This window comes from Nannospalax galili, unplaced genomic scaffold, assembly GCF_000622305.1.
Source record: "Nannospalax galili isolate Female #2095 unplaced genomic scaffold, S.galili_v1.0 scaffold664, whole genome shotgun sequence".
Taxonomy (NCBI): Eukaryota; Metazoa; Chordata; class Mammalia; order Rodentia; family Spalacidae; genus Nannospalax; species Nannospalax galili.
In genome coordinates, this window is record NW_008354274.1 from 563,750 (window position 1) to 588,749 (window position 25,000).

The window sequence follows — 25,000 nt, forward strand, 5'->3', positions numbered from 1 at the left end:
AAAAAAAAAAATTTCATTTCCCAACACTTTTTTTTAACCAAATTTTTTGCTTTTAAGGGCATTTGGGTGGGTCAAGGTTAAAGGCTTGTTTTTTTTTTTTTTTTTTTTCTTGTTCAATTTGAAAGCATTGGCTCAGTTGCCACATTGAAGGACAAAACATGATTCTTTGGAGGGTATGTGCTGGACCAAGAGTTCTGGGTCTGGTTTGGCCTCAGCACAGCCAAGGGGTCTTACTCTCCAAAGAACATTCTTGATACCACATTTCCAGCGTCAGAGTTGTAGCCTGCAGTCAGAAATCTGTGAGCTCTCAAGCCCTTCAATCAGAAAATGTTCCTATTAGAGAAGAAAGTGGGATGTTTTGTAACCCCATGGGTCTAGGGTCTGCTTCAGGGTGAGTTCCCTTTAGGGCTAGGGCTTGGGGACCCCCTAGATGGGTAGCAACCCCTGGATAGTACTTGCAATGGCCCCAGGCTTGGGTACCTGGGACAAAGACTCTGCTCCCATCTTCCAGCTTATTTTTCAGTTTCTGGTTGTCCTTTTTTCTTCCCACACCTGCCTTCCAAATTGGCAGAGATGGGGTTTTGGGTGAGTGATGGCACACAGGAATCTTGGTGCCATTTGGGGAGTTCTCCTGGCTGCAACATCGGAGCCAATACAACCTGGGCCACGAAGAGGTCTCCCCACCCTGTCATCTGTGGATGACACTGGTTGACCTCTATTCCTGATCTCCCTGACTTGGGGTGGTTTCCCTCTGTCCCCTTCCCTATACATGCCCTTAAAGTCAGGGTTCCATCCCCAAAGTTTTTGAGCCCTCCTATTCTAGTACAGACCCCCACAGAAAAGCAGGCAGCCCCCTCCCAGCCCTTTTAGGAAGGGACCTCAGGGCTAGCTATAGCAATGCTAAGGGACGGAGGCCAGAGTAGGGGAGTTGGAGGGGTGAGGGGTGAGGGCTTGGTTGCCTAGCTTGCCTCCTTCACTCAGTGCAAAGTCCACTGGTAAGGTCCCAGGGGATACTGGGTCACAGGGCCTTCCTACCCCTTTGGTACTAAAACACTTAATTGGCTTGGCTTTTCTAGTGTGTCTGCTTTCTCCTCCCAGCAGCTTGACCATCCCTCCAACCCTTGACCCCTACCCATGATGCTTTGAGTGTCTGTTACGGTCTCTCGCATTTGCTCTCACGCTGCACTATGGACGCAAAGCGAAGGTTGGGAGTAGGGCAGACGGCGTAGCGAGTTACTGAGCTTGAGGCTCGTTGCTCCGTAGGTAGGCAAAAATCCTTTCCTTTTCTACTCTTATGTTTACTCCACCCTCCTCGGGGTCTGCCCCCACCGAGTCTGGCAGCAGCATACCACCTTGGCCTTGACCAGGTTTTGGGAAGTCCAGCCACCAATGACAACAGCCCAGTACACCTTGTTCTGAGCCAAGATTTTAAATATACATATATTTCTATAATAAAAAGTATTTTTCTCCCTTGCATTCCCGTGGGTATCTTTGTTGGGTGTTTTTTCCCCCTTTGACCTTGGCAAGCTCTGTGGATCCATAAGCATATGCAATTCCAGAAATTCTTTCTTGCCCTGCCTCAGGACCCTCTGTTCCCTGTGGTCCTGTGCATGCTGGTCCTATCAGACTAGCGTGAGGCTTGACCAAGCACCATGGTTGGGGGTCTGGAGGACCCCAGGAGACCCCAGGATAATCAGCACCCCTCCATGGGGAAAAAGCACCTATTTTGGCTTCTACTTTCTAGAATGTTCTACAGTGTCCAAGTGCTATGATTGACCTGCCCCTGGCTTTCTGGAGGTCTGACGGTGGCTTTCAGAAACCCAGAGTAAGGGACTCTAAGCCTGCCTTCCTCACTGTGATGCTGCTGCCCGAGAACCCTTTTGGAAAGAATGTTTTGGAATTGCAGTCTCCACACCTGAGCAACCAGGACAGAGGGGAAGTTTTTATAAGGGGGAGATTCCCAGACCCCCATCCCAGCCAGCCACCCTCCCCTCCCCTGCCCACCCTCCCCAAATTGGCCAACCCCAGGGAGGCCTGATGTGGGGTTACCCAGGCGCTGTCGAAGTCTGCCTACACTTAGCCTGCTTTGCTGCTGTGGCCCACTGGGGCGGAGACAGAACCATGTGACCGTCGCAATGTGATTGATCGCAAGTGCGCACTGCCTGCCTGCCCCTGCCTGCCCTGCTGGCATCCCCAGCCTGCTTCATCCATCACTCCGGGAACGCCTCCCACCTCGCACCCCCTTAACCAACCTCCTCCCTCTCTCCCTTTCTTTGCCTCCCTCTCTCTAGCCCCTGTGCAGACTCTCCTTAGCTATCCTCACCTCTTCTTCCAAGCTGGCCCAGCAGAAACTGGGGGTTCCTCCCATAGGGGGCAGATAGTACTTTACCCTCTGGCACCCCTGGGGGTGGACACTTGGAGCCTCTAGTTCATCTAACCAAGCGGTGACTGAAGGCTTTAGCAGGAGAATGTGTAGTTGGCCACCCTCTTTTCTTTGTCTGACCCCCACATCTAGGATATGCATGTCTTGTCATTCCTCATAAGACAGAATAGCCAACCCTACCTGGACCCCACTCTTAGTCAATGGCTCCCAGTGTTCTGGCTCTTGAGGCAGATAACACCTGGTGCCCTACCCCGACTGAAGCCAAAAGCTCTGGGCTGTCTAGGAGTCCAGAACCATAACTGGCCCTGTTTATTTTTTCTTTCTTTAAAAGTCTCACTGTGTAGCTCAGGCTGGCCTTGAACTCACAGTCCTCGTGTCTCAGCCTCCCGAGTGCTGGGATAACAGGTATCTGCCACCACACTTGGCCATGCCACGTGAGATCCTTTGTAGACTCTCTTAGCTGGACTGGTGGGCTAGAGGGTCTCCCTTAGGCTCAGAGAGGTTGCCCAGCATGAGGGTGTTGGATTCTCTTCTACTCAAGACTTAAACTGTGGAGGGGTCCCCTGCTCCTTTTTCCAGGAAAGATCAAACTGCCTTCTCCTGCTGACAGCCCCCAGGCCTCCAGCTGGCCAAAATGCCATTGGTCCCTTGCCTGGATCCCCCAGCCTGAGCCTGACCCCCACCTTCTGCCTCGCTTTCCTTCCCTCCCTCTTCTCCCAGCCTCCATGTCTACGTTGGGGCGTGTGTGTGTGTGTGTGTGTGTGTGTGTGTGTGTGTGTGACGAGCGTTGTCTCCTGTCCTTGTCTGTCTGTGTGTCTGTCCCCTGCCCACAGCACAGGTGCATGTTGGTGCTGCCCCCCCTCCCCAAGAAGCCAACCCTGACACCCAGAGTTGCCCTCCTCCTTCCCCAGGCTGTCCATACTGCCCCTGTGTGGGCAAATGGTGGAGGCCATGGGCCATGGGTGGGACAGTGGGGTGGTTCTGGATCCTTTCCCAGCTGTCCTCAGTGAGGGCAGAGGCTGGAGCCAATTTGGGTGGTGGGAGGTGGTGGGGGGTGCCATGCACCCAGGCTGGAACCCTGACTTCTTCCCTGTTTTCTGCATGCTAGATGAGAGCTCGGAGGAGGACGAGGATGAGGAAGAGCTGGAGGAGGAGGAGGAGGAAGAGGAAGAGGAGGAGGAAGCTGGTGGTAGTTATAGGCTGGGCACCCAGGAGCGGGCCCTGTCTCCGGGCCTGGAGGAGAGTGGACTAGGCCTGTTGGCTCGCTTTGCGGCCAGCGCCCTCCCTAGCCCCACGGTGGGGCCACTCCTATCGGTGGTACAGTTGGAAGCCAAGCAGAAGGCTCGAAAGAAGGAGGAGCGACAGAGCTTGATGGGTGAGTGTGGCTGGCTGGCAGGTGGGTGCTATGGACTCGTCACACAGATAAGGAAACTGAGGCTCAGAGATGAGGAGGAGCCAGTGTCGCCTAGCTCAGCCCTTGCCCAAATTGTAGTGGTGCTGGTGACTGTGGGTGATGGGGACCTTGATCTGCTTTCCTCTAAGAGGTGTCCCCATGGCTGCCTTCATGTCACCATTAAGTGCAGCCCTATGTTGAGCAAGGGGTCCACAGGAGCCCAAGGAAGGCTCTGATCCAGGCTTGGGGACCAGAGGCTACTTCAGATTGGCAATTTCCAGGGAGAGAGACATGGTGATATAGTGACTGAGAGACAGGTGCAGTGAGGGGGGAGTGGGGGGAGAACAGACTGTGTCTGAGGCACCAGAGGAATTCTGCCTTTGATTTCTTTCCTCCCTTTTTTTTCCTTCCGTTTCATTGATTTCTGCTCTTTGTTATGTTTTGTAGGGCAGATGTTTGCACCATTGAATTGGGGACTCTTATTTTCTAGTAGAGTTATTGTTCAAAGTTATAAACTGCTCTCAAAACATGTCTGTAGTTGCATCTCACACATTTTGACATGTTGCCATTATTCAAGGAACACTGTAGTTCCTGTTGGGATTTCTACTTTGGGTTTGTTGTTGTTGTTGACACAGGGTCTCCCTGTAGCCCCAGCTGGCCTGGAACTTGCTATGCAGACCAGGCTGGTCTCCATCTCACAGAGGTCCACCTGCCTCTGTCTCCCAAGTGTTGGGATTAAAGGCGTGTACCACACCCAGGTATGCCTGGACTTTTTAAATGTGGGTTCTAGGGACCACACTCAGGTCCTCTTTCAAGTGCTTAGCTGATTGAACCATCTCCCCAGGTGAAGCCCCACATCATCTTAAAGGTTCCAACACAATCATTTTTTTAAGGGGGTCACATCAGATCCCAAATATAGCAGGACAGATTTCTTTTGCTGCTGACCAGAGTATGTCCCTGCGTTGGCTGTCAGCAGTGACTGTGGTATACTACAGTGTGATGTTTGTGCGTGGTTATCATCTGACATCTTGTGTGTGCCAATTGTGGCTTATTAGCTATTGTCTCTTCAGGGTTTTTTTCTTGAGTAACTGGTACCCTCTGACAACTCTCTCTCTCTCTCTCTCTCTCTCTGTTCACTTTCTGTTTTCACTTCCTTGCCTGTTGTGATAAAATACTCCAACAGAAGCGTCTTAGGGGAGAAAGGGTTTTTCTGGCTCAGGATTCGAGGTTATAGCCTGTCATTGTGGGGAGGTCAAGGCAGGCTCTTGAAGCAACTCGTCATTTCCCATCCACAGTCAAGGACAGAGAGAGATGAATTAATTCATGTATGCATGCCAGTGCTCACTCCTTTCTTGTTTCCTTCCTCTTTTTTTAAGTTTTGAGATTTATTTTATTTGTATTTTATACGTATCAGTGTTTCTCTGCATGTACGTCAGTGCACCCCTTGTACTTGGTGCCCGTGGAGGCCAGAAGACCATGTCCAATCCCCTGGAACTGGAGCTATGGATGATTGTTAGCCACCATGTGGGTGCTGGGAACTAAACCCAGGTCCTCTGCAAGGGCAGCCAGTGCTCTTAACTGCTGAGCCAGCTCTCCAGACCCTCTTTCTCTTTTTCAAACAGTTCAGACTCTCCTGCCCAGGGAATGGTGCTACCCAGGTGGGTGGGTCTTCCCACTTCAGCTAACAGAATCAAGACAACCCCCACAGACAAGCCCACAGGCCACCGACCTAGGCAGTGTCTCAGTAAGACTCCCTTCCCTGTGATTCTGGACTGCGTCAAGTTGACAATTAAAACTAACCGTCACAACTCGTATTAGTCATAGTGCTCGGCTCTTACGTCTCTTTAGCAAACATTTTTTTTTAAAGACAGAGTTTCCCTTAGCCTTAGTTGGCCTGGAGCCCACTATGTAGACCACGCTGGCCTCAAACTCATAGAGATCCACCTGCCTCTGCTTCCCTAGTGCCAGGATGAAAGGTGCCTGTCACATTTAGCAAGCTTCTTATTTGTAAAATTGCAGTTTTCAGTTCTGAAACTTCCATTTGTTCCTTTCTAATAGGCTTTCTTATTTTTTTTGGTGAAATCTCCACACATTAAGAACTAGTTTGGGAGCCAGGTGTGGTGCCACACACCTAGGTTGGCCTAAAAATCCTACTGTCTCAGCCTCCTGGGTCCTTGAATTGTAGATTATGTCACCATACCAAGCTGTTTTACTTGAGAATAGTTGTGACATAATGAAAGAACTATCGTTAGTCCCCATGTTGGCTTCATCTTGGGATTGGGGGTGGTCCTTTCTGTCATTTCGGCCCTTTATTTGGAGTGTGGATTGTATGCTGAACATTGTAGAGGAGGGAGGGAGGTTAGCCAGAGTAGGAACATGTTTCTTTCAGTATTATTTTCTTTCAGCAAGGTGACCTGAGAGGCTCCAACTCCAATTTCTGTTTGCTTAATGGTCTCTATGTTCAGGAGTGTGTGTGTGTGTGTGTGTGTGTGACTGAGCATGTGTGGAGGCCAAAGGTCAACCTTCGGTGTCATTCCTCAGGCATCGTCCACCTTGCTTTCTGAGACAGCATCTCTCACTGGCCTGACACTCGACAAGTAGGTTAGGCTAGACAGCCAGTGAGCTCCAGGGATCTGCCTGTCTCTGAACTCAGGTCCTCCTGCTTGCATGGCAAGCACTTTACGCACTGAGCCATCCCCCAGCCGTCAGACGGGCATGTGCTGCTTTGTGTGTGTTCTGAGGGTAGATGACCTTAGGGGTCCTTCCTGGGTGTAGGTGGGCAGACAGTCTGGGATTCCCTTTTATCTCCTCTTTTTTCTGTGATTCTTGGGTTTTTCTTTCCTGATTTCTGAGGTCAGGATTCATTTCTTTACCATGTGTGCCTCACACTTCCAACTGTGCCTTCAAACCCCAAGTAGGAGGTGCAGGGCTTGGCTTTGACCCCTGTAGCTGCCTGGTCTTTCTCCAAGCAAGCCTGTGTCCTCCTTCCTTCAGCTCCCCAGACCTGCTGCCTACAGTGGACCTTGTATGTCTAGATGTTCCGGTATAAGGTTGCATAAGGGCATGTGTAGCAATGATGACTTTGAACTTACAGTTCTGCCTCTACCATGCCAGGATGATAGGCGCGCGCCACCATGCCGGGTTTTATGCAGTGCTAGGGGTGGAACTCAGGGCTTCCTGCATGCCAGGCAAACGCTCTACCAACTGAGCCACATCCCTAGCCCCCCAAAGCACAAGCTTTCCTCTTCCAACCCCAGCTCCTTCCCTACACATTTCAAGTGAGAGAAGGCTTATTAACAAGTTAATTAAAAGACTGGTTATGGGGCCTGGAGAGATGCCTCAGCAGGTAAGAACACTGGTTGTTCTTGCAGAAGACCCGAATTCGAATCCCAGCACCCACATGGCAGCTAACAACTGTCCATAACTCCAGTTCCAGGGGATCTGATAGTCTCTTCTGTCCTGTGGGCATTGCATGACACAGGTGCACTTACCTACATGCAGGCAATACACGCATACACGTAAAATAAAAATAATAAATAAAATATTAAAAAGAAAAAAAAACCCACAAAGACTGATATGGTGCCTTTAATCCTAGCACTTGGGATGCAGATGCACACAGATCTCTGTGAGATGGAAGGCAGCCTGGTCAATATAGCAAGTTCCAGGCCAGCTGGGGCTACATACCCCGTCCCTGCTGCTGCTAATGGCTGCCTCTGAGGGGCCATGTCTCTCAGGGGAGCCTTTTGTGAACAGGTTGCCAGCTGCCTGGATGTCAGTAGAGCTGATGTTTGGCTCAGGTTTCTTGGCTTCTGTGCTGGGTGTTGCTGGGGTCTACAGCCATCTGGTCTGTGAGAAAAACATACTTTTAAAGGCTGTTGTTCAGGGGCATGTGTCAGCAACCACACCCCTAAAATGCTGTCCATAGTGCTGGCTCTGTGCTTAGTTTGAGTCTTGGGGATGCTAGAGGCTCCAAGAGAACTCAAAGAGCCACTTCTAGAACCAGGATAGGTTGAAATAGGCTGAGATGTGAACAGAGCCGCTAGAGAAAGGCAGAGAGTTGTTGCCTCTGATACCAGGAACAGAGGGGTAATTACCCGAGGGTAATGAAGCGCATCTTGTCAAGGTGGGCTCAGGTTTCCTAAGTCAAGGTTAGAATGCTCTGGGCTGAGGGAACAGTAGTATTGCAGAACCTGAAGGTTAGAGGGAGAGGAAGAGCTGGGAGTGATGGCACATACCTTTTAATTCCAGCATTTGGGAGGCAGAGACAGGGGGATCTCTGTGAGTTCAAGACCAGCTTGGTCTATATAGGGAGCTCCAAACCAGCCAGGGGTACATAGTGGCACCCTGCCTCAAAAACAAACAAACAAACAAACAAACAGCTGAAGAGATGGTTCAGAGGTTAGGAGCACCAGCTGCTCTTGCAGAGGACGTGGGTTCAGTTTCCAGCACCCACATGGCAGCTAACAACCGTCTGTAACTCCAGTTCCTGGGGGTGACTCCATCTTCTGGTGTGCTTCCATACATGCAGACAAAATGCACATAAAAATAAAAAAATTTTAAAACGGGCTGGAGAGATGGCTCAGCGGTTAAGAACACTGGTTGTTCTTGCAGAAGACCCGGGTTTGAATCCCAGCACCCACATGGCAGCTGTCCATAACTCCAGTCCCAGGGAATCCAACAGCCTCTTCTGTCCTCTGTGGGCATTGCACGACACTGGTGCACTTACCTACATGCAGGCATAACACTCATACACATAAAATTAAAACAAAAAATTTTTTTTTAAACAAAGAATAAGTGGAAGGTTGGTAGAGTTAGAAGACAGCCTGTGACCTTGAAGTCTTGTTGAGTGTACCTGGGCCAGAGGGAATCAGGTGCCTGTTCTCGGTGTGTGCGAGGGGTTGGGGTATTTAGTTGCCTGGGAGTGAGAGGCAGGACCTCTGATGGACCTGTATTCTCAGAAGCTTTTGGGCCTGCGTGATTAAAGACTCCTCAAGCCCTGTGAAGGGAACCAGTTAAGAAGCGGTAGGTAGGAAACTCCTCTGGCTTGGGAGTTTCCTACGGGTTTTCCCTCCTGGTTCCCTACTCAGTCCTCACCTCAACCTGCCTGACTTCTGGGGTTTCCTGCAAGGCTATGTAGGGTCTCAGGTGGGCCTAGGACCTGCATTCATAGTCTTACCTGTCCTCTTGGGGTGAGTGCCCGGGAGCAGCTAGAGGGTGTAGTTAAGTGGGCTTGGATGGACCCTTTCTCTTCTCTGAGCCTGTTTTCCCCTCTCTTGGTAACAGGAGAAAAGCTTCCTGTGGGTGTATCCCTGCATGGAATGAGTCTTTGGGTTTCTTGCTAATGGATAGCAGGACTGGGTAGATGGAAAGAGGGGCCCATGGAGACCCTGCCCACAAGCTCCCATGTCTTCCTTCCCGTGTCCAGGCACAGAGTTTGAGTACACAGATTCAGAGAGTGAAGTCAAGGTCCCCAAGCCGTCACCTGCTGGGTTACTGCGGCCCAAGAAGGGACTGGGGGAGCCTGGACAGCCGTTGGCTGCACCTGCACCTGGCACCCGGGGCTCTGGTCCATCCAGCCCCGACAAGGCCAAGCTGACGGTGGAGAAGGGTCGGAAGGCCAGGAAGCTTCGTGGCCCCAAGGAGCCTGGCTTTGAGGCGGGGCCGGAGGCCAGTGATGACGACCTGTGGGTTCGCCGCCGGAGTGAGCGCATCTTTCTACACGACGCCTCAGCTGCAGTCCAGGCACCCAGCACCACGGCACCAGCACCCAAGCCCAGCCGCTGTGGCAGGGGTGGTGCCCCCAGCCCACGCAAGGACACCAGCCGAGCCAAGGACAGGAAGGATCCCAGGAGGGTAAATACTCGGCACAGGTTCCCATGGTTTCCACTCTTGGGGTACGGCTTTGAGGTTTACAGTTTGCCCATCAGGAGGTCCATCCACCATGTTTAGTAATTGGGAAGTCCTTGTCCCCTGTCCTTGACAGAGGTCCTTGTTTTTCTCCCCTTTCATCTTAGAGTAACATGTTAAAAACATGAATAAATACCAGGGATCCAACAAAGCACCTGAGACAATTAACTCTGTGTGTGTGTGTGTGTGTGTGTGTGTGTGTGTATGTATGTATGTATCTGTGTTCTGTGTATGAGTGTTTTGCATGCATGTATGTAAGTGCACTGCATACATGCCTGGTGCCTGTGGAAGCTAGAAGAGCACATTGGATTTTCTGGACCTGGAGTTTCAGACAGTTGTGAGCTGCCATGTGGATGCTGGGAACTGAACCTGGGTTCTCTGTAAGAGCAGCCAGTTCTCTTAACTGCTGAGCCATCTTTCCAGCACTGAGACAACTATGAGTGTTATGCCTGCATGTATATAAGTGCACTCATGTCTGTCCGTGGAGGACAGAAGAAGGCGTTGGATCCCCTGGAACTGGAGTGACGGAGAGTTAGTTGTTAGTCACGTAGGTGCTAGAATTCAAACCTGGGTCCTCTGCAAGAGCAGCAGTGCTCTTAACCACTGAGCCATCTCTCCAGCAGTTACTGGATGTGTTGGGTCATGCCTGGTATGTGTGTATTGCCTGCGTGTATGGAAGTGCACCTGTGTCGTGCAGTGCCTGCAGAGGTCAGAAGAGGGCGTTGGATCCCCTAGAACTGGAGTTAAGGACAGTTGTTAGCTGCCATATGGGTGCTGAGATCTGAACCCAAGTCTTCTGCAAGAACATTCAGTGTTCTTAACCACTGGGCCATCTCTCTAGTCCCTTATTTTTATTATTTTTATGTGTATGACTGCTTTCCCTGTATGAAGTGTACCATGTGTGTTCAATGTCCATTGAGGCAAGAAGAGGCATCGAATCTCCTGGAACTGGAGTTACAGACAGTTGTTAGCAGCCATGTGGGTGCTGGGAACCGAACTCAGTTCTCTGCAAGAGCAGGTGGTGCTCTTAACTTTGAGCCATCTCCCTAGTCCCTGGTATTTCTTTGAATGTAATCTGGGCTACATAGCAAGACTATCTCCAGCAAGAAAAACAATGAAGCGGGGGGGGGGGGGGGGAAAAAGGGGGGGGGGGGGGGGGGGACAAAGAGGGTGGGTGAGAGAGGTTTATGTTGGCTTACAGTTTTGAAAGTTTTAGTCCATGGTCCATTGTTTTGGTCCTGTGGTGAGACAGTGTATCATAGTGGAAATATTAGGGGAGCCAGGATGAAAGTGAGCAAGGAAGATACAGGGTCTTGCAATGCCCATCAAGGACACCTGCAGCCCAGTGACCTGAGGACCTCCCACTAGACCTCACCTCTGTCTGTCCCCTAAGACATTTCTGCAAATCTTGGGAGATCTGAAAGGAGAGTGCTGATAACAAACCCAGTATCTAAATGTGGAGAAACCATTTCCTGTTGCCATAAGGACCTTTCAAGGTCTCTGCAGTGGCTATTATGTTTGGGGAATGCTGCGATTTCAGTCAGTGGCAGCATCACCATCAGCTGTGGACATGATTGTGGTTTCTGATCTGTAGGAAAAATTTGTTCCTTCAAAAATGAAAATGGTGAAGGGCTCCTTCCTAGTGGTAGGTACGGAACCCAGGGCCTTGACATGCTAGGCAGGAGCTCTACCACCGAGCCACACCCCAGGCCCTCACTGGGGGATTCTAGGCAGGAGCTCTACCACCGAGCCACACTCCAGGCCCTCACTGGGGGATTCTAGGCAGGTGCTCTACCACTGAGCCACACTCCAGGCCCTCACTGGGGATTCTAGGCAGGAGCTCTACCATTGAACCACACCCCAGGCCCTCACTGGGAGATTCTAGGAAGATGCTTTACCTCTGACCCACACCCCAGCCCCTCACTGGTGGATTCTAGGCAGGTGCTCTACCACTGAGCCACACTCCAGGCCCTCGATTCTAGGCAGGTGCTCTACCACTGAGCCACACTCCAGGCCCTCACTGGGGATTCTAGGCAGGAGCTCTACCATTGAACCACACCCCAGGCCCTCACTGGGAGATTCTAGGAAGATGCTTTACCTCTGACCCACACCCCAGCCCCTCACTGGTGGATTCTAGGCAGGTGCTCTACCACTGAGCCACACTCCAGGCCCTCACTGGGGATTCTAGGCAGGAGCTCTACCATTGAACCACACCCCAGGCCCTCACTGGGGATTCTAGGAAGATGCTTTACCTCTGACCCACACCCCAGCCCCTCACTGGTGGATTCTAGGCAGGTGCTCAATCAATGAGCCACACCCCAAACCCTCAATAGGCAGGTGCTACACTGCTAAGCTGTGCAGCACCTCAGTCTTTTCTCTTGTGAAAAGCCTGATCATATGCCCTTGTTCTCCACTTTTCTCTTGCTAGCCTGGCGGTTTTAGGCAAATTTTCAGTGTGCTGGTTGCCTTGCCATGGCCTCCAGCACAGACCCTACGGGAGAGGCGTGTAACTGCTGCATGTGCAGGTGCTGGTTTCTGTGTTTCCTGGATGTCTAGGTTATTTCCAACTTTTTGCTTGTGTGCCCCTTTTTGAAAGGCATTGGTCAGTTCCCACTCCACCTGCAGGGCAAGGAGTTCCCAGAGCTCTGTCTGGACACTTTTGAGATGCTTGGAAGAAGGTTCCCTTGCTGCAGAGTCCTGGAAAGCCATACAGTCATCTACAAGTGACTTGGCAGCTAAACCATTTTAAATACCCTTCCAGGAGTATGGCCCCCAGAAGTTATTGGTAAGGCTTTATTGTTTTGTTATAGTTGATGTTGGGTTTTGGTAGCATTTGGATGAATGACAAAATAGAGGCTGCTGACAGGTGAACAATTTGGAATATTTAAGTAATACCAGTTCGTCCAAACCGTGGGCAGCACAGAGCAGACAGAGCTACCTCTGTGGACACCAGCTATTCACAGGGGAATATTTTAGAACAGGACTTTAGTGTTTTGCTTTTTTAAAAAAATGTTTTTGAGGCAGTGTTTCCCTGTAGCCCCAGTTAACCGGGAACTTCCTATGTAGACCAGGCTGTCCTCTAACTCACAGAGATCTGCTTGCTTCTCCCGAATGCTCCCATTAAAGGCATGTACCACACCCAGCTTAACAAGACTTTAGTGAACCTGTGTTCAACAAAACAAAATGCAGAATGATTGTTTAATATGCTCCATTGAGGTGCTGGGGGTCTGGCTCAGTGGTAGAGCACCTTCCTAGAATCCCCCATTGAGGGGCTGAGGGGTCTGGCTCAGTGGTAGAGCTGCCTAGAATCCCCCAGTAAGGGGCTGGAGGTGTGGCTCAGTGGTAGAGCTCCTGCCTAGAATCCCCCAGTAAGGGGCTGGAGGTGTGGCTCAGTGGTAGAGCTCCTGCCTAGAATCCCCCAGTAAGGGGCTGGAGGTGTGGCTCAGTGGTAGAGCTCCTGCCTAGAATCCCCCAGTAAGGGGCTGGAGGTGTGGCTCAGTGGTAGAGCTCCTGCCTAGAATCCCCCAGTAAGGGGCTGGAGGTGTGGCTCAGTGGTAGAGCTCCTGCCTAGAATCCCCCAGTAAGGGGCTGGAGGTGTGGCTCAGTGGTAGAGCTCCTGCCTAGAATCCCCCAGTAAGGGGCTGGAGGTGTGGCTCAGTGGTAGAGCTCCTGCCTAGAATCCCCCAGTAAGGGGCTGGAGGTGTGGCTCAGTGGTAGAGCTCCTGCCTAGAATCCCCCAGTAAGGGGCTGGAGGTGTGGCTCAGTGGTAGAGCACCTGCCTAGAATCCCCCAGTAAGGGGCTGGAGGTGTGGCTCAGTGGTAGAGCACCTGCCTAGAATCCCCCAGTGAGGGGCTGGGGGTCTGGCTCAGTGGTAGAGCACCTGCTTAGAGTCCCCTAGTGAGGGGCTGGGGGTCTGGCTCAGTGGTAGAGCACCTGCCTAGAATCCTCCAGTTGAGGGGCTGGGGGTGTGGCTCAGCTTTCTAGCATGCATAAGGCCTGAGATCCATCCACCACAGCCCCAAAACAGAAAGTACGCACATAAATGTGTGTGTTTGTGGAAGTTCTGGAATAATACACCACAAGGCTACCAGCAGCAGGGTTGTTGCAGAAGAACTCACATGTACACATCCTAGCGTTGTTTTTGTTTTTTGGTATAATAAATTATACAGTAGTGATAAAAAAAAAATTGTGAGGGCAGGTAGAATGGCTTATGTGTAAGGGTGCTTGCCACCAAGCCTGGCAACCTAAGTGTAATCTCTGGAACCCACACAGTGGAATTCCTGCAAGTTGTCCTCTGACTTCCATATGCTTATAAAAGAGTGGCAGGGAGAGAAGAATCTTAGCCTGTTGAGGTTCGTGTGATTCTGTGAGGCGCCTTTCCTCCCCAGCCCTGAGTGACCTGGGTCCTCCCCATCCTCTGACATCCCTATTCATTGCTTCCTATTAGAAGAAGAACGGGAAGGAGGCTGGGTCAGCAGCCACCCTGCCACAGCCCCGAGTTACCACCCTGCCCGAGGCCAGGGCAACTCACACAGGATCCCTGGCAACCGCCAAACGGAGTAAGGCCAAGGCCAAAGGGAAGGATTCAAGGAAGGAGGTAAGGGTCCCAGGTGGGCCTTTGAATAGAGAGTGGGTTTGTGTCTAGTCACAGGGATGGGGTGCAGCACCCCTAGTCTATTCTCTCCCCGACACACTGTTCCTCATGCTGGGGATGGGTGTGACAGACCTGAGGGTCTTCCACGTTTCAGCCTGATTGTCCCCCACCTCAGTCATTTTATTTTACTTTATTTAATTTTTTTTTTATTTTGAGGCAGTCTCCTTGTAGCTACAGCTGGCCTGGAACTCACTATGTAAACCAGGCTGGCCTCCATCTCACAGAGATCCCCCTGCCTCTGCCTCCCAAGTGCTGGGACTAAAGGTGTGCGCCACTGTGCCCCACCATGTGATTTCCTTTAGTCTTTATTTTCTAACCAGGTTCCATCCTTACTGGAGAACAGGGTTACCCAGACCACTACCCTGAGACCTTCTGGCCATAGCAGCTCATAGCCCAGAGCCCTGTCCCCTTGTGGGGGATCTTCAGTTTTTTCTCTGTTGACAGAGGTGCCCTTGTCGTGCATAAGTGTGCCACCCCCTACACCTGGTGGCCTCTTTGCCCTCAAATCTGTTGTACGTGGCTAGAGATGCTGTATCAGTTTTTAAGTATCTGCTGGTTGATGAATGTGAGGAGAGTACTGACCACTGAGTACTATGCTGAGTACACACAGATGGGTCGCAGTGTGCAAGGAAGGTGCCACTGAGCCTGACTATTGGCCCTGAGTTTCCGAGGAGTGTCCCTAGCATAGCAGGACCCATTCATGCCATGTTCTAAGCCATCAATCTGCTATGTTCTGTCCCAGAACCGAGGAAAAGGGGGTGCTGTGAGCAAGTTGATGGAGTGTATGGCCGCAGAGGAGGACTTTGAACCCAACCAGGACTCCAGCTTCTCTGAGGATGAGAACTTGCCCCGTGCTGGGGCTGTAGAGCGACCTTTGACCCCAGGTGAGTGGCTGTGTTATGAGGAGCACAGGGGTTCCTTGGAGGTGTTTAGATCTAAGCCTAGGTCTGAGATGCATGTCCAAAGGCCCTGAAGCCACTGGGGTTCAGCTCTGGCCTAGTGAGGTTGTGTTGGGGACAGGAGGCACAAGTGGGTGTCCACTGTCTCTTGTGCCCTGCTAAGGGGCTTGGTGTCTGCCTTATAAACAGCTCCCCCTGACTGGGAGTTGGAGATGACGTGGTCAGATGGCATTGAAATGTGTTGCCAGCTGTGCTGGGTAGAGAATGTGCTGGAGGCTCCAGGGGAGGCAAAGGGACCATCAGGAAGCTGATTACTATCCAGACACAGCTGGGCACAGCAGAGAACACAGGGGGCCAGGTGGAGCATGATGGGTTAGGTGAGAGAAATGAGAGGGATGTGGGGGTGGGTCATGTGAGCAGAAGTGTGAGGAGGGAGGCAGGAGGAGATGAAGACTGGTGTCTTGGGTTCATGGGGAAGCTGTCCCCAAGACCTGGGTCCCAGAAGTGTGAGAGATCACATGTGTAAGCTACAGTTTAGGGGGCTTCGAAGACGTCTTTGGGAAGTCCCTTGGACCCCTGGGAAGCTAGCGGGGGGGATGGCAGATCTGGTCTGTGGGGAGCAGGTGGAAGGAGGAGTGGCTAGGCCATCTCTGTGGGATGTCTTGGTCAATGAGACAGAGGAGTAGCCTGCCACACTCTTGCATGTGGGTCTGAGGTCTGCCGGGTGTAGGTGTCTGTGCCGACCTCATCTGGCATGCTCCGTGGGCATGGGGTGCTAGAGTTCCATGCCCTGCATGTCATGAGTGCTCCATGTGCAACTGCAAGGGAAGCTGTAATGTAACTGGGTCCTCTCCCACCTTGATATATGCACTGTTATGCACTGTTTATTTCTTGGCCACAGCAAGTCATCCTACCCAGACCAACATGTATAAGTGGTGGGGCTTCACCTCAGCCTATGAGGAGGATGTGGCCAGAGTGCAGGGGCAGGTGGGATGGAGAACTAAGCTTGTTTCGTTACCAGACTCTGGAGCTGCCTGGTAGATTTGTTTTTGATGGTGATGGGGGCATGGAATCCAGGGCTTTCTACACAGTGGAGAAGCCCTCTGCCGCTGAGCCACGTCCCTTGCCATTCTAGAAAAGTGCTCCCCTGGCCCTCATTTGTGAATTCTAAGCAAGCCTCCTACTGCTGAACCATATCCCCATCCCTCACTGGGGGATTCTAAGCAGGTGCTCTACCACTGACACCCCCAGACTTCCCTCACTTTTTGAGAGATGTCTCACTAAGTTGCTCAGGCTGGCCATGAACCTTTAGACCTGTTTCCCTAGTCATTTCCATGACAGACCTGCACCATCAGCCCCAGTTAGAGTCTTTTTCTTTTTTTTGAGATGGAGTCTTAACTATGTAGCCCTAGCTGGCCTGGTACTCTCTGTGTCGACCAGGCTGGCTTCAAACTCACAGAGATCCACCTGCCTCTGCCTCCTCTCAGTGCTGGGATTACAGGCATGTACCACCACACCTTGCCTCAATTAGAGTCTTTTTAATGTTTGCTGATGACAGGGACCCAGGCGTAAGGTCTCACAGAGAAGGAAGAGTTGGAGCTAAAGAGACAGGGATTGGGTTGTCCCTCCAGGGGACTTTGAGGAAAGGGGGACCAGGTGGAGACTAAGAGGATCAGAAATTCAGGGCTGGAGAGATGGCTCAGTGGTTAAGAACACTGGCTGTTCTTGCAGAAGACCCGGGTTCAAATTCCAGCACCCACATGGCAGCTAACAACTGTCCATAACTCCAGTCTCAGGGGATCCGACAGCCTCTTCTGACCTCTGGGCATTTCACGACATGCGTGCACTTACCTACATGCAGGCAATACATGCGTACACATAAAATATAAATAACAAATAAAATATTTTATAAAAAGAGGATCAGAAATTCCAGGGGCATTACTGAGGGCTGGGCATGGTGTTAGAAGAAGGCACCCTGAATACTAGAGTACCTGATCAGTGCTGGGGACTTCACAGTCTGGCAAGAGTATTGACCTATATGAGATGAGAATTTGTTACCTGGTGAGATGGTCAGCGGTTAAGAGCACTGGCTACTCTTACAGAGAACCCGGGTTCGGTTCCCAGCACCTACATGATGGCTAACAACTTCAGTTCTAGAGGATCCAATGCCCTCTTCTGACCTCTGCAGGCATTGCACAACATGGACACACATACATACAAGGCAAAACACTTCATATGCATAAAAGAAAAATAAGTATATTTAAAAAAAATTTAAAAAGAAGCTGGGTATGGTGGCATACACTTTTAATCTAGCACTGGGGAGGCAGAGGCAGGCAGAGATCTCTGTGAGTTCAAGGCCAGCCTGGTCTGCACAGCGAGTTCCAGGTCAGCTGGGGTACAAGGAGACCCTGTCTCAAAAAGACCAAAAAAATATTTTTTTAAAAAAGAGAGTTTTTTACTGGTGAGTTCCAGTTGTCTGTGGAAATTGAGAAGAGGGTGTTGCCCATCCCCCACCTTGGCATGCAGTCTCTATGGGAGACACCCGTGTAGACACCGGTACCACACCTCATTAGAGTACCTCAACAGCCTCTGTTTCCTAGAGGGAACCAGGCAGGCCTGTGATGCTTCTCCCCAGTCAGCCTCTAACTCCCCCTGGTTCACTGGCCACCTCTTTGCAGCTCCCCGCTCCTGCATCATTGATAAGGATGAGCTGAAAGACGGCCTGCGTGTGCTGATCCCTATGGACGACAAGCTGTTGTATGCAGGGCATGTGCAGACCGTGCACTCGCCTGACATGTGAGTGATTGCCACGAGTCGGCCACCTAGCCCCATGTCCCACACTCAGTTACACTGAGGGGCCGCCTTGCTGTGCTTCCCCTCTCTGGGCTGAGAAAGCAAGTGAGTTGGGGGCTCTGGGGAGCCGGGCAGGCCATTACAGTTAGAAGTTGCACTAATGTAGACCCCACTGGGATGGGCTTTTGCAGGATGCTGGGCACAGCTAGGCCCTGTGGAACCCAATGGGAGATGGGAAAAAGGGTATGCAGGCTTCCTTTGGATTCCAGGGTGTGGCCCTGCATGCTGTGTAGCTGAGTTTTAGAAAAAAAGGAAACTGAGGAGGCTGGAGAGATGGGTCAGTGGTTAAGAGCCCTGGGTGCTCTTGCAGAAGACCCAGGTTCAGTTCCCAGCACCCATATGGCAGCTAACAACCTTCTGTAACTCCAGTTCCAGGGGATCTGACACCCTCTTCTGGTCTCTGAAGCCATTGTATGCACACGTGTACTTCTACACATGCAGGCAAAACACATAAAATGAATAAAAAGACACGAGTCAGGAAGAAAGAGCAAATCCTGTATTTCTATACCAAGTTACCACATGTCCTGGACTGGGAGCCAAATCGTTGTGGACGAGGAGATAGCACTGCCAGTGCTGGGATTGGGGGGAGTCCTCTAGAAGGGGGTCTCTCTGGTCACTCGTACCTCACATGGTTACCCCTGACCTTTCAGATATCGTGTGGTGGTAGAGGGTGAGCGTGGAAACCGTCCCCACATCTACTGCTTGGAACAACTGCTTCAGGAGGCGGTGAGTTAGGGAGGGGAGGCAGCCCCTAAGGCTTAAGGGAGGAAGGCGTTCCAAGATTAAGGCCAGAGCTTTCCTTCCCAGATCCCCCCTGGTGCTTAGTCTTGTTCTCTTTCAGATTATTGATGTGAGGCCAGCCTCTACACGCTTCTTGCCCCAGGGCACCAGGATTGCAGCCTACTGGAGCCAGCAGTACCGCTGTCTCTACCCAGGCACTGTGGTCCGAGGTAAGATCCTTCCCTTTCCCAGCTTGCCCATCTCCTAACAAGTCAGTACCTGCTCACCTAGTCAACGATCACTGTGAAGATGGTTTACTGATGCTGGGTGTGGTGGTGCAGGCCTTTAGTCCCAGCACTCAGGAGGCAGAGGCAGGAGGATTTCTGTGAGTTCAAGGCCAGCCTGGTCTACATAGTGAGTTCCAGGCCAGCTGGGGCTCCAGGGAGACCCTGACTCAAAAAGACCAAAAAAAAAAAAAAAGGTTTACTGGTTTGCGTAACTGAAATTGCCTACTGGTTTGCGTAACTGAAATTGCCTACCCATATCTGTAGCCCCAGCTCTGTGGGGAGGATTGCTAGGGCGTGCTGGTGTCTAGCTTAACTGAGAAAACATGAGCCTCAGGTTCAGGAAAAGACCCTGTTTCAAAGGAACAGACAGAGTGGCAGAAGAGGACACTGATGCCCTCTTCTGACCTTCACATGCACACACATGCATATTTACTCACACACACACACACACACACACACACACACAAATAAATGTATAAAACCCCCAAATAAATAGGTACCCCACAAGATAAATAGTAGGATATCAGACAGACCAAAGAAACAGATATTTGGGCTGCAGACATGGCTCAATAGTTACAAGTGCTGGCTGTTCTTGAGGAAGACCTGGGTTTGAATCCCAGCACCCACATGGTGGCTAACACCTGTCTAACTCCAGTTCCAGGGGATCCGACACCCTCTTCTGTCCTCCATAGGCACTGCATGACATGGGTACACTCATACACATGCAGATATAGCACTCATACACATAAAATAAAAATAAATTTTAAAATAAAAATAAAAATAGGTGCTCAAACAGTCTACTCCTTAGTCATTGCAAAACCAACATACTTAGGAATAGGGGTGTTGGTTGGACCAAAAAGACTAAGTACAACAGGCCAAGTACAGCCCATTGGCTGCCTCATACTTTGTATGCACCAGAAGATGGCACACCTTTAAGCAACAGGTGTTTAGTCTGAGCCACAGTTGGGCTGGGAATTTCTTTTCCTATCTATTAGTCACTCATTGGTCATCAAAGTCCCCAAAGTCTTGCTACTACAGTAAAAGTTTGTCTGGGATTCCAGTATTCGGGGATGTTCAGTACCATGCAGGACCAGCTCCTTTCTAAGCCTCAGCGTGCCTCTTGGAATTTTGGCCCTGAACCTCCCAGAACCCTGAGATTCCCTTTGGCCTCTTCTGTGTGGCATTCTATCTTGTTCTTGGTTTATCTCTTCATTTTAGTAGAGACCCTTCAATAGGTGTTTGTTTTGAGACATGGTCTCATGTAGCCCAGGCTGGACTCAGACTCCGTAGGTTGATGATGATGACCTTGAACTTCTGACCCTCCTGCCTCTAACGCCCAAGTGCTGGGATGACAAGCGTGTGCCATCTCATGTAGTTCATGCAGTGCTGGGATGGAACTTGGGGGGCTTTTTCATGCTTGGCAGCACTCTTGTCAGCTGAGCAAGTCCCCAGCTCCCTTTAGCAGTTTTCTGAGAAATAGTCCACAGAAAATAAGTTTGTCAAGTGTTGTCATGGCTTTATTCTACCCTTATTCTTTAATTTTTTTTTTTTTTTTTTTTTTTTTTTTTTTTTTTGACAAGACAGGGTCTCCTTGTAGCCCCAGCTGTCCTGGAACTCACTATGTAGACCAGGCTGGCCTTGAACTGACAAAGATCCTCCTGCCTCTGCCTCCCAAGTGCTGGGATTAAAGGTGTGCGCCACCACGCCCGGCCCTATTCTTTAACTTTTTAAATAACAATGAAAAAAAATTTTGTATGAGTGTACTGCTTGCATATGTGTAAGTACACCTGTGTCATGCAATGCCCTCGGAAGATGGTATTAGATTCCACTGGAACTGGAGTTACAGACAGTTGTTAGCTACCATGTGGGTGCTGGGACTTGAACCTGGGTCTCCTGCAAGAGCAGCCAGTGCTCTTAACCACTGAGCCATCTCTCCAACCCCTCTCTTTAATTTTTTTAAATTAAAAAATATTTTATGTGTATGAGTGTATTGCCTGCATGTATGTAAGTGCACCCCTGTCATGCAGTGCCTGTGGTGCTCAGAAGAGGGCATTAGATCCCCTGGAACTGGAGTTATGGACAGTTGTTAGTTGCCATGTAATTGTTGGGAATTGAACCTGGGTCCTCTGGAAGAGCAGCCAGTGCTCTTAACCGCTGAGCCATCTCTCCAGCCCCTATTCTTATTCTTCAAAAACAGTTGAGCTGGGTATAAATTCTACATTGTAAATAATTTCCCCCTCCCCATTTCAGAATTGACATTTGATTTTTTTTATTTTATTTTATTTTTTGGTCTTTTTGTAACAGGGTCTCCCTGTAGCTCCAGGTAGCCTATAACTCACTGTGTAGACCAGGCTGGCTTCGATATCACGGAGATCTGCCTGCCTTTGCCTCCAGAGTGTTCAGACTACAGGCATGTGCCACCATGCCCAGCGACTTCATTTTTATTTTATGTGTATTGAGTGTATTGCCTGCATGTGTTGTGTTTTGAAATGCTGGAGGAGGTCAGAAGAGGATGTCAGATCCCTTGGAACTGGAGTTAGAATGGTTGTTAACCACCATGTGGGAATCGAACCTAAATATTTTGTGCAAGAGCAGTCAGTGCTCTAAACTGCTGAGCCAACTCTCCAGCCCTGACAGCCTTGTTTTTTGTTTAAAATTTTATTTTTTAATTTGTCTGTGTGAGTGTTTTGCCCGTGTGCATGTAAGTACACCACCTGTGTGCAATATCCGTGGAGGCCAGAAGAGGGTGTCAGATCCCCTGGAACTGAAGTTACAGATGATTGTTAGCTGCCATGTGGGTGCTGGGAACTGAACTTGGATCTTCTGCAAGAGCAGCCAGTGTTCATTTGATTTTTTTAAATCAAGCTTTCACTCTCCTTTGAGATGTTCGGTGCATTTTAATCCCAAAATCTTGGGGATGGGAAGATGGCTTAGTGGGTAAAATGCTTGCCTCGAAAGTGTCGGGGTGGGAATTCAGATGACCAGCATTGCATGTAAAATGCTGGGCATTCATGGTGGCCCAGCTGTAATCTCACGTGGAAGATAGAGATAGGTGATCTTAGATCAAAATGACTGGGTAGACTAGCTCAAACAGCAAGCTCTAGTTCACTGAAAGATCCTGGCTTAATGTATAGAGAGAGATCAAAGAGGGCACATAAGCACATTCAAATATGTACAGGGACATATATGAAAGTGTGTGATAAAAGTACTAATGCCTAAGTCTTTGTAGGAGGCTCATCTTGTTACTTCTTACAGTCTTTTTTTTTTAAGAACTATTTAGAATCTTCTCATTGTTTCTAGATTTGGAGTTACGTGAGTGTGAGTGTGTTTATGAGTATGTGAGTCCATGAATGAGTGTGTGTGAGTGTGTTTGAGTGTGGGTGTGTTTTTCTCCTGCAGAGTATTTAGAAAAAGTGAAAGGCTTTGATTTTGTAACAATTGTCTTTTTTAGTTACATTTATTTAAATTTATTCATTTTGTGTGTATGGGGTATATACCTCTGTGCAGGTGTAGAGGTCAGAGAACACCTTGCAGGACTTAGTTCTCCTTCCTCTCTGTGGGTTCTGTGACTTGAACTCAGGTCGTCAGGCTTACACAGCAAGTGCCTTTACCCGCCGAGCCATCTCATTAATTTGGAACTCTTTTATTTATTGAGACAGGCTGTAGCCCCCAACTCGCCTGAAACTCACCACGTAGATCAGGCTGGCCTCAATCTCAAGAGATCTGCCTGCCTCTGCCTCCCAGGAGCTGGGATTAAAGGTGTGCGCCACCATGGCCTGCTTCTTTTTTTTTTCCCAATTTTCTATTGTGTGTGTCTGTGTGTGTGTGTATGTGTGTGTAACACATATGTGTATGGTATGCATATTTTTATGTGTATGTGTGTGCATGCATGCATGTGGGTGCATGTGCATGTGGAGGCCTGAGATTAATGTTAAGAATCATCCTCCATTGACCTTACTTCTTATTCATTGAGACGGGGTCTTTTAATCAAACCTATAGCTAATGCTCACTGATGTAGCTAGTCTCGCTAACCAGCTTGCTTTGGGGATCCTGTATTCCTCTGCAACCAGAGTAACAGGTAGGCTACCACGCCCACCCAGCATTTACGTGGGTTTCTGGGGAAACTCAGGTCCTCAGGCTTGCATGGCCAGTGCTTTAACCACTGAGCCAACTCCACAGCCCCTATCCTGCCCCCAATTTTCTATTGTGTGTGTCTGTGTGTGTGTGTATGTGTGTGTAACACATATGTGTATGGTATGCATATTTTTATGTGTATGTGTGTGCATGCATGCATGTGGGTGCATGTGCATGTGGAGGCCTGAGATTAATGTTAAGAATCATCCTCCATTGACCTTACTTCTTATTCATTGAGACGGGGTCTTTTAATCAAACCTATAGCTAATGCTCACTGATGTAGCTAGTCTCGCTAACCAGCTTGCTTTGGGGATCCTGTATTCCTCTGCAACCAGAGTAACAGGTAGGCTACCACGCCCACCCAGCATTTACGTGGGTTTCTGGGGAAACTCAGGTCCTCAGGCTTGCATGGCCAGTGCTTTAACCACTGAGCCAACTCCACAGCCCCTATCCTGCCATCTTTGTTGATCCATAGTGAAGAGATTGAAGAACCAATGTGGAGCCTTCTGTCATGGAAGGCAGGCAGGCATGTTTGACTCAGATGCCCAAATACTGCCATGTATAGGTCCTTTCTCCTCTGGTGAGTGTCCTAAGACTCTTTAAGGATGTAAATTTTACATTTGCATATTGGGAAGGGACTGGCATGTCCCCATGTTCAGTATGCAGATGGACCCAGAATCCTTCCGTCTGTAGCTTGGCATGTCTGCCTCAGTCACTCATGTACCCTTGTCCTTAACCTCAGCCTCCTCGTTGACCTCCACTCCTTCCCGGCACCTCACAGAACAGTAAAGTCCAAACAAAGTCAGGCAGACTTGGTGACCCGGGCCTGTCTTCCCAGCTACTCAAGAAACTGAAGCAGGAGGATCACTAGGTCAAGGCCAGCCTGGGCTACAGAATGAGTTCAAGGCTAGCCTGTGCAAATTAGTGAAATCCTGTCTCAAATGTTAAAACATAGCTGGGTGCACACTTTTTATCCTAGCGCTTGGGAGGCAGAGGCAAGCAGATTTCTGTGAGTCCTGGCCTGGTTTACCTAGTGAGTTCTAGGACTGCTGGGCCTACAAAAAACAAAACAAAACAAAACAAAACAAAAACTTGGGCATGGTAGCACATGCCTTTAATTCCAGATCAAGGCCAGCCTGGTCTACATATCAAGTTCTGGGCCGGCCAGGGCTACATAATAAGACCCTGTCTCTGAAATAAAAAAGTAAAAACTTGCCTGGAGATGTGGTTTAGTGATAGAGTACTGGTCTGGCATGTGTGAGGTCCTGGGTTTTGTCCACATCAAAGAACCAACTATGAATCCATCCCTATGATGTCTCCTGGCATCCCAGGACACCTGTCTTCCCCTTTTTGACATTGAAAGCTGATGGACTATTGGTGCCTTTACAGTGGTTTCAGGGAGAGTCTTGTGCATGAGCAGACCCTGCTATGTATGTGATTAGCCATCTCTACCACCTGAAGTCCAGATCTCACATCCAACCAGAAGTGAGAGAGCTGTCTCTCTGTCTTTGACCTGTGTGGCTGTTTGTAAAGAAAATATTTATTGATTTTTTTTTTAATATTATTTTTATTTTATGTGTATGCGTATATTGTCTGCATGTAGGTAAGTGCACCCGTGTCGTGCAATGTCTGTGGTGGACAGAAGAGGCTGTCGGATCCCCTGGAACTGGAGTTACGGACAGTTGTTAGCTGTCATGTGGGTGCTGGGATTCGAACCCAGGTCTTCTGCAAGAACAACCAGTGTTCTTAACCACTGAGCCATCTCTCCA

At 49.9% G+C, this 25,000-nt stretch overlaps 1 protein-coding gene across 6 annotated transcripts in view; it reads left to right on the plus strand.

The window, feature by feature from the left end:
* Tnrc18 (trinucleotide repeat containing 18) overlaps positions 1–25,000 on the plus strand; it is a 112,402-nt gene that overhangs the window by 77,409 nt on the left and 9,993 nt on the right. For all 6 annotated transcript variants that reach the window (XM_017802778.2, XM_017802781.2, XM_008851375.3 and 3 more), the window contains 7 exons: positions 3,492–3,758; positions 9,202–9,629; positions 14,132–14,281; positions 15,081–15,222; positions 17,916–18,033; positions 18,741–18,816; positions 18,932–19,040. In XM_017802778.2, the coding sequence (XP_017658267.1) occupies positions 3,492–3,758; positions 9,202–9,629; positions 14,132–14,281; positions 15,081–15,222; positions 17,916–18,033; positions 18,741–18,816; positions 18,932–19,040 (1,290 nt within the window). The remainder of the gene's footprint in view (positions 1–3,491; positions 3,759–9,201; positions 9,630–14,131; positions 14,282–15,080; positions 15,223–17,915; positions 18,034–18,740; positions 18,817–18,931; positions 19,041–25,000) is intronic.